Source organism: Juglans microcarpa x Juglans regia, chromosome 6S (assembly GCF_004785595.1).
Source record: "Juglans microcarpa x Juglans regia isolate MS1-56 chromosome 6S, Jm3101_v1.0, whole genome shotgun sequence".
Taxonomy (NCBI): domain Eukaryota; kingdom Viridiplantae; phylum Streptophyta; class Magnoliopsida; order Fagales; family Juglandaceae; genus Juglans; species Juglans microcarpa x Juglans regia.
The window spans coordinates 17,115,379-17,124,819 of record NC_054605.1 but is presented as its reverse complement, the minus strand read 5'-3'; the positions used below and the strand labels follow the sequence as shown (position 1 = coordinate 17,124,819).

The following is a 9,441-nucleotide window of genomic DNA, read 5'->3' as shown; positions in this document are numbered from 1 at the left end:
AAACCTAGAAATGTGATAATTGGGCAAGCCCATTTTTTTTTTATCATTAAAACGTTAAATCCAATACTGTTTTTCCACGAAAAAAAAAATGTTCACATTTATATTATTGTTTTACTCAATGTTTCGAAGACATCACATGTTAATGAATATCTTTTTTTTTTTTTTTTTTTTTTAAATGAGGATTTTAGACAAAAAAAATAATAATTAAAAAAAATAGTTTGCCCTCGAATCTCCAAGATACTGTGTAGTGGACTTTTTCATTGGTGACTATTTCAGTTTACTTTTTTAATGTGTTTTTTTTTCCAATAAAGTATAGATTTTAATGTGAATGATGCTAATAATATAATATGAATTATAGTAACATTGACCGTTGACGATTGTTCCCTATGCCATGCCAGCTCCGCCTCGGATATACGCCAACAGTTCCAAACCAGAACGCGAAAATTATGCCGGCCTTTCCCAAAGTTCGACTTCTTTCTCGTTCTTATAATCAGCCCGGTCCCCGCGTCTTTCCTCGATCTCGATTGCTACACCTTGGCTCTTCTCCAACCATGATGGACTTTCAAGCCCTTAGCTTTAGAAAATTATGTGTGATATCTTTTGCATTTTTTTTCGTGGTTCTAATAACCATGAGCGTCGCAGAAGCTTTGTCGCATTGTAATTCCAACAGTGATGGCCCTGTGATCACTACAAACCCTTTGGTTATCTTCCTCGAACGTGTCCAAGAGACGGCCCTGAGCACCTTCGGAGGATCAAAGTTTGACCCTAAGCTTTATGTTGACATGTCGCTGAAGTTCGACTTATCGACGACTGAGGCCGCTTTTGATAAGCTTCCAAGGTCCTCAAATGGATCGGTTTCGATTGAGGATCTAAATGGGTTTTTAGGGAAGTACTTGCAGGGTGCAGGGGATGATATGGTCTACTCTGAGCCAGTGGATTTTGTCCCAGAGCCGGAAGGGTTCTTGCCAAAGGTGAAGAATCCGGAGCTGAGGGCCTGGGCCCTCGAGGTCCATGCTTTGTGGAAGAATCTGAGTAGGAAAGTCTCTGATGGGGTCCTGAAGCGGCCAGAGTTGTATACTCTGCTCCCTCTGCCTCAGCCGGTCATGATTCCGGGTTCACGATTTAGAGAGGTCTATTACTGGGATTCTTACTGGGTAATCAGGTTAGTTTTCCTTTTGTGCGTGTGTGGGTTTTGGTTTTACTTTCAAACACACATTTCTATATGTTCCTGAGTTTTGGTGGGTTGAAAGATTCTGCATTTGTTTGAGGCACACGCTTAGCTAAGTTGACCGAAGTGTTCCTTTTCGTTTCTGGGACTTCTGTCCAATTTAGAAACCCAATCTTCTTTTCTTTAGCTGGTAATTTTTTCACCTTCCATTCAATTGTCGTGTTAGAAACTCGCTGCATTTGTTTGAGGCACATGCTTAGTTAAGTTGACTGAAGTGTTTTTTTTTTTCGTTTCTGGGACTTTTTCCAATTTAGAAACTCAATCTTCTTTTCTTTAGCCGGTAATTTTTCACCTTCCATTCAATTGTTGCGTTAGAAATTCGCTATATCGATCATCCCTTGAAGGGGTTAAGATTGCTTTGTATCTGTGGTGCAGGGGATTGCTAGCAAGTAAGATGTATGAGACTGCAAAAGCAATTGTGACAAATCTTGTTCACTTGATAGAAGAATATGGTCATGTCCTTAATGGTGCAAGGGCTTATTACACTAACAGAAGGTAATTGTTCTTTTAAATGCTTCTGTCGTTTTATTGTATCTCTGTTGCTTCTGTATTCCACATTGCTGATTTTCTTTTCCTCACTGGAAATATAACATTTTATCAACTTTTACCTAGCATTTTGATTTTTTTCTCATAGATTTTCATTCCGTAACATTGGCATTAATGTTTTCAGCGTTGATATAACAATTTCTGGGTTAACTATCTGATGCTCGAGTTTCGTTCTTCTGTTCTTCTTCCAGTTCTCAACGTGTTCTTCAATATTTCGTTGCATAAATCTCATTCATGCAAATCGTCTTTACATAAGTTTTGTAATTGTTTGTATAATTGAAACACGACTACAAACTTGGGGCTACCTTTTGCAGCCAGCCTCCCCTTCTAAGTGCTATGATTCATGAAATATACGCTAGGACGGGTGATATGCAATTTGTTAAAAAATCTCTCCCTGCACTGGTCAAAGAGCATCACTTTTGGAGTTCAGGTACCTTTCTATGTTGTTCAGCATGGAATTGTGTTTTAATTTCTTATTAGCTTCACTTTCCTTGGCCTAAACTTCTTTCACTCTTTCTTTTTTCTGCTGTCGCAGGAATACATAAGGTGACCATTAAAGATGCTCAATCTTGCAATCACACTTTAAATCGGTACTATGCAAAGTGGAACAAACCCAGGCCTGAATCTTCAACCATTGTGCGTCCTCCTCTCCAACTTAGACATCTTAGCATAAGATACATTGTACGTATAAAATGTTAGATAACATTAGAATAGTGATCTATGACCTATTTTATCTCACAGGACAAGCAAACTGCTTCCAAGATCTCAAATGTTTCTGAGAAACAGAATCTCTACCGTGAACTGGCTTCAACTGCTGAATCTGGTTGGGACTTCAGCACGAGGTGGATGAGGTAGTAATTTGCCTTTGAGAATCAGTCTGCCTTATAATTCACCGTCCTGATTATATTTAATTGTCTACAAAATATGCATAAGCTATGTTATGTCTATTTTGAGAAGTGTATGAAATTGGTTTCGTGCACATGCTTTCCTCCCAGACAGTTGAATTCAAGCAACTATCGAATTAATTTGTAGACAAGAGTTTGTACCAGCATATCCTAATGACCATCTGATAAGGGGAGGTTCTGAATACAATGGACATCCTAATTTGCAGATAGGGATTTCCATCAAGCGGCCACGCCCCGTCAATTAAAAAGTCTTATTAGGAGGTTGTGAAAGCAATGGGCAAAGAAAAAGAGGTTCATATTCATGTTGATTGTTATGACTTGTAGCTGACAGCCTGACATGCATTTATCTATGAAGAAAAAAAACGAGAGAGGGAAATGGCAATGACTAATGAGATTTTATAAAAAAATCACCTAAGTTCAGTTGAATGCCCCATCTTATATGATTCAAATATCAGAATCATATGCTCCACTGCCCAAATTTTGAAATGCTTAGGGCTTGTCAAATGCATCCTCTAGGGTGTTTACAACTTGATTGATGTAGTTGTAATCGATTAATTTTCTCATGGCAGGAATCATTCAGATCTCACAACATTGGCCACAACATCAATTTTACCTGTCGATTTAAATGCCTTCATACTCAGGGTATGGCTCAAAACACTTTCACATAGTGTCCTTGAAATTTGTAACCCGTTAACATGACTGTCTCTGACTTGTTGGTTCAGATGGAACTAGACATTGCCTTCTTAGCAAAAGTTACAGGAGATGATAGCATTGCAAAGAAGTTTTCAAAAGCTTCTCAAGCCAGAGTGAAGGCAATCAAATCTGTTCTCTGGAATTCAAAGAACGGACAATGGCTTGATTACTGGCTCAGTGATCACACATGCCAGGTAATTTCTCGATGCAAAAGCTTCTGGTGTTTGACACTAGCTAGTTCTTCACCAGTTGTCCTGATGCTTTACTTTGATACTGTTAGGAACCTCAAACTTGGGAAGCTGGTAACCAGAATCAGAATGTATACGCTTCAAATTTCATTCCTTTGTGGATTGAGTCATTCTACTCAGGTTTGTGACTCTTACCATGGATAAGATTACAATGGGAAAAGGTCAAATAGTGTTACTGGCTGTTCAAGCATGGCTAATGAGGCTTGGGCTGAGGACCTGGTTGAACTTTTATATGCAAGCTTGGCTCCAAATAAGATCAGCTGTCCCAGTCCATAGAAATGCCCCCAACAAATAAAAAAAATTATAAATCATTTAGATTTCGGGTCACAATTATAATTTCTTGCTTCCATTTCCACAAAATTATCCTCGTCAACGAACCACTAACATGGAAAATGGTAGGTGAATTTATTAGTGTCAGGTTTTGGCAAGCTATTTAAAGTTGTTCTGTTCTTTTCTGAATGCCTATATCTTGGTAATAGGATGGCTACTATTACACCATTAGCTCAGGTCAGAATGCTTATGCCAGTGAATGTGCTAGTTGGAGCTGTTCATGAGTGGCTTGGTTTTTCTAAACCATTTTCATTGACTGTGGTGATAGATACTATGAAGGGAATATTTTATTTTTATTTTTATTTTTTTTTTCTGTTAGACATTCCAAGCCCATCCTAATTCAGATTCAATTGCTTAATATATTTCTTGCATTTGTCCTAAGTAATAGAATTGATGTGAGTGCAATCATGGAGAGGAAACAGGTGCACTCTTTCCTCAATTTGCAAAAAATAGTATTTCCGAGGTTATGCTGGCCTAAGATGCTAAAAAAGACAAAGCAAAATGAAAGGATAATTGGACACAATACTGGAAATATTACAAACTGTTCACTGAGTGTATTTCTTGGATATAAACAAATAAAACATACTGTGTTTGGAACTTTAACTGGAGATTACGTTTGCAACATCTACTAGTTTGTGCTGCTTGTTGGTAATACTAAGAATGCTTTTGTTGTGTAAATATATGAAGATACTCCCCTGGTGAATGAAGCCATGAAGAGCTTCCAAAGTTCAGGCCTGCTTCATGCTTTTGGGATAGCAACTTCTTTGAAAAACTCAGGAGAACAATGGTTAGCAACTAGTTTTAAACTCACCTTGACTGGATCTATATGCTGGAGAAAATTTAGGCTCATTTGCATATACCATACCTTTTCTTAAGTTTATTAATGCATGATCTTATAAACTCGTACAACAGGGACTTTCCTAATGGTTGGCCCCGGTTCAACACATGATAGTCGAGGGTATAGCTAGGTCTGGATCAAAAGAAGCAAGGTCAGTGGCTGAAGACATTGCTGAGAGGTGGATAAGAACCAACTATGCTGCCTACAAGAAAACAGGCACAATGCACGAAAAATATGACGTGGAAAAATGTGGAGAATTTGGAGGTGGTGGTGAATATGTACCCCAGGTATATCTAATACTTTTTTTAGAAGAATATTTGTTTTGATAGATGTGGATAATCTATCACTCTGAATACTTCTTCTTACATAGGAGATGATTCATATGTTTTTCCTTCTGATCTAAATGATTGGTGGGTATGTTGGATTGCAGACTGGTTTTGGCTGGTCAAATGGAGTTGTTTTGGCATTTCTGGAGGAGTTTGGATGGCCTCAAGACCGGACAATACATTGCTGATTATCTTGGAGTTTGCACAATGCCAGAGGTAGATTGCTAATGGCCTCATCTAGCATATTATTTTTAAATAATGAGGCTCTTCGTTATAGCGAGGTTGCCTGCAGATAAAATCATCGCAACAAATACCAGTGAACCTTGAAACTGAAGATATATATCTGCTAGTGTACAGAGGAAACTCAACAAAATTTATTCATGAAACTCCATATTCCACCGGAGCTTCACCGACAGTGGAAAATTCAAGTTTATGATTTCCAAATTTGATTCCAGTGTTAGCATTGCTATTCACATTGTTAACGGTACTTTTTTACCATACCTAAATTTGCTGCAGACTAGATCAAAATGGACCCAGTTAGGATAAAAACCAAATGGCAGGCCTGAGAGATCAACAATTTCCTCACCTAAGAACTTCAATCTCATCTCCCAGAATCCAACCCAAAATCCCTTTCAGCTTTCTTTTATCTTTTATATCGAAAATAATCAGGATCTCTAAAAAATTCTTGTAGCTTTGGTGAGATCTTCAAAATTAAAATTATTGAAAATTTCTCTCTTTAGTTGAATCGCATCAAAAGATTACGAGAACTGCCAAAAAAAATCATATATAACTGCCTAAGAATAACTTTAAGAAAATATCAATTTAAACATACTTCTCAATAACTTCTTGTTCTTAGTTCAAGTTGTTTATTTTTCACAAGATGGTTAGATACGAGCTGTGATTGCACAGTCAATGCCCAGGGATGGGGAAGTTACAATTAGTTGCCGAATACTCGATAGATTATGTGAACATCTTGACCAATGAACAGATCAAAGAAAACTAAACCCTTATGAATTCAAACCAGATATTACCCTATTCATGCACAGTTGCATCCTCCAATCCATTTGCATTTTTCTGGGTTCAATATTACTTAACAAAAGATTTCGGCTCTGCTTAATTAGTGGGTTGTGGTGGGTCATGATAGATTCCTTTCTTTTTCTAAGCCATTGACAGATCATCCTCTTTCTGATGATTAAGATCATACTCTTAAAAGCCTATTTTGCAGCGAGTTTGGCATGCCTCCTTTGTTTTGTATGAGAAATTTATTATTGGTGTTATTATCATTATCTAAATGCCCAATTGAATAAGCGAATTTATGAAACTAAAGAGATCAGGCGCACATAGAAATTTTCTATATATCAAAGAGAACTGGGTCTTTTGGAGCTAAAGTATTGATCATAATGTGAGGTTGACAACCTTGTTCTGAAAAAAGCATTAACAAATGCCATGGTACCATTAATTATGTATTCACTGAATAGATATTCAAATCAAGGTGGTGGAAAGATGATTAATCTCATCAATCCAATATTAGTTTAGAATAAAGATTGGAATCCATAAACCCTAATTTAAGGTAAAGTGCCCACCTGCAAGATTGAGGCCGGCTAGCTCCAACAGAAAAGAGTGGCAATCATTGAAGAACCCCAGTATTCAATCCCACTTAATTTGTTTTCCATATATATTAACAAAATGGGTTTTGTAATTAATAGATCTGGAGATGGGTTATGGAAAGTATGACTAGATATTGTTCAATTTTGCACATAATTTAGTCTGATTCTTAATTTCTAATCAGTCAAATAGAGTTGGCCAGCCAAACACCCAAATGATCAGATCAAAAGAGTGTTTTGTTTAAGATAATGGTGTACGTACAAAATCCAAGATTTGATATGGTGGGGTGTGTATCATATACTGGAGACAAATTAAAATGAAAGAACTTTAGGCTACAAGGTGTATCTAAGGACAACTTATTCGAGTTGATCTAGGTTTAACTTACAATATATATATATATATATATATATATATATATATATATATATATATATATATATATATATATACCAACTCGATCGATTAGCATTGTTAATTAAAGCTGAAATTAAGTACTACCAACTACTCTCTGTGCTCGTTCAAGCAATTTTCCCACTTGGTGGTAACACATGTTGAGTGACCTAAGCTTGCTAATATGGATCAAAACATGGTAATGATTGTTTTTAGTGGGCTATACAAATACTTAATATATAGCAAAAGCATTTCAAAGGTGCATCAATGGCACAAGTATAATGGAGATCATGAAAATGGGTCATTTTCTTTTGAAAATGATCTTCCCCTTTCTTTGTTTGTTCTACAAATTTGTTGAATACTCGTTGACCCTTTGAAAACCCTAACAGAAACTAAAAGTAGCTTTTACTTCTTTCCCCACCACCTTAAGAGCAAATAAAAAGACAAAAAATGTTGATAATTTTCAATCACAGTACTACTTGTCCATTTTTTCTTTTATTTTTATTTTTTTATGAAAAATATAAAGGAATATTAAAGTAGTGATGAAAGCTGCTAAGTGAAGGAGTACTAAAGGGTTCTTCCATCTTTATCGATCCCAAGCATGCAACAAGATAAACAAATTAGGACAGATATGAAAACAGAAGGCCGCATGGGAATTAAAAGGGTGTCAGTGTGAGAAGGTTAAGAGCACTACTTTTTCGTCCCTTACAGTGAAAGGCTAGCTGTGTTTGGATGTTGAACTGAGTTGAGATGATAAAATATTGTTAGAATATTATTTTTTAATCTTATTATTATTATTTTGAAATTTAAAAAAGTTGAATTGTTTATTATATTCTGTGTTGAAATTTGAAAAAGCTGTAATGATGAGTTGAGATAAGTTGAGATGAGTTAAAAAGAAGCAAAAGTGCTTGGCCCTCATCACATGAAAATGAGTACTGAGAATATTTACTGTCTATCATGTGAACAGTAAATTTACTAGTGTTCATGTTAGGGTGTGTACGTACAAATCGAAACCCTTAAAGAACAAAATTGAAGACCAAAGAAAGACATGAGACAATGTAGGCTGAGGGCTAAGGTTTCTGAAATTTACAGGTAAAATGTTTTCTTTTTTCTGTTTTAATATACGTTCGGGATCATATATCTATATATGATGATGATGAACTGGCATTGCTATGGGTTATAAGGATCTAAGAAAAATTCTTCTTATCAATCACTATTCATTATATACTTTCTCGAATTCTTGTCTGGCAGAATCTTGAGGTTATATCTATTTATATACACACACAGAGACAGTTTATCCTTAATTAATCCGACCTTTTATTAGCACATATTTTCCCAGAGCGACGAAGCAGCTTCTTAGCCTTGTGATTGCCATGATGAGAATTTATCATGACCACTCTCAGTTTGAGGGCCTAGATCATTTATCAAATTTGAATAGAAATGAAACAAGCCTATGTCATCGTGGAATAATATTATTCATAAACCATGTAATCATCGTTCTTCATCATCATGATCTCTATGATCATCTCTCCATCAAATTATTGAAAAATTATTTATTATTCCACCTAAAAAAGCTTGTAAATTATATCATTTTTCTATGTCATTAAGATCTTAAAACAACAACTAATTAAGATGTATAGGTTTGAATTTATTAATATGTATTAGATCATTAACTGCAAACCTTTTGATATGATAATTACGGTTCAATATCCCAAAAAGAAAACTTATCATGTGGGTGATACAAAAAAGTTAGGCGTACGTGAAAACAGTAAGAAGTATTGATGCAGGAGTCAGGACGCAATCACCAACTAACGTGGCAGCTGCATGTAATGGTTTTCTAGAAGATCTTATTAGGCGGTGGAAAGTTTTGATCATTTCCAGCCAAACACGAACAGATTAATCATTATGATCACCCGTTTTCAACGGCTGAAGTATCGAAGTCAACATGCCTTTGATTTGTTTCTTGATTTTTTTCTGATTTGCTTCTTTCGATTGTTTCCTTTTCCTATTTGTTATGATCCTATTAGATATAATTCACTCTTAAAGATTAACTTACAAGAAAAAGATATCTAAAGGTTTATAAATCATCAACAAATCTCATACTTAATCGACATGAAATTATAACAACCACCATGCTTCGTAATCAATATCCACAGCAATGCCGACGCTCACATGGATTGGTTGTGCACTAGGTCTTTTCCTAGTTCCGAGCGAATACTGTCATGTCGACATCACTCCCGTAACGTACGATTGCAACCGTCATAACATGACATTAGATGTTAAGTGGCTCTGATACCATTTGTTATGAACTCACTAGGTAGAACTCATTCTT

At 35.9% G+C, this 9,441-nt stretch overlaps 1 protein-coding gene across 1 annotated transcript; it reads left to right on the top strand.

Annotated features, from left to right (window-relative positions):
- The first annotated feature begins 401 nt into the window (after positions 1-401).
- Positions 402-5,581, top strand: LOC121236819 (probable trehalase). Its single transcript, XM_041133290.1, is given in 12 exon segments — positions 402-1,162; positions 1,604-1,723; positions 2,089-2,204; positions 2,310-2,410; positions 2,516-2,625; positions 3,249-3,321; positions 3,402-3,566; positions 3,653-3,740; positions 4,638-4,737; positions 4,863-4,879; positions 4,882-5,075; positions 5,219-5,581. Coding segments are annotated over 12 exon segments (1,884 nt in total). The 5' UTR covers positions 402-446; the 3' UTR covers positions 5,303-5,581.
- The last annotated feature ends 3,860 nt before the right edge of the window (positions 5,582-9,441 follow it).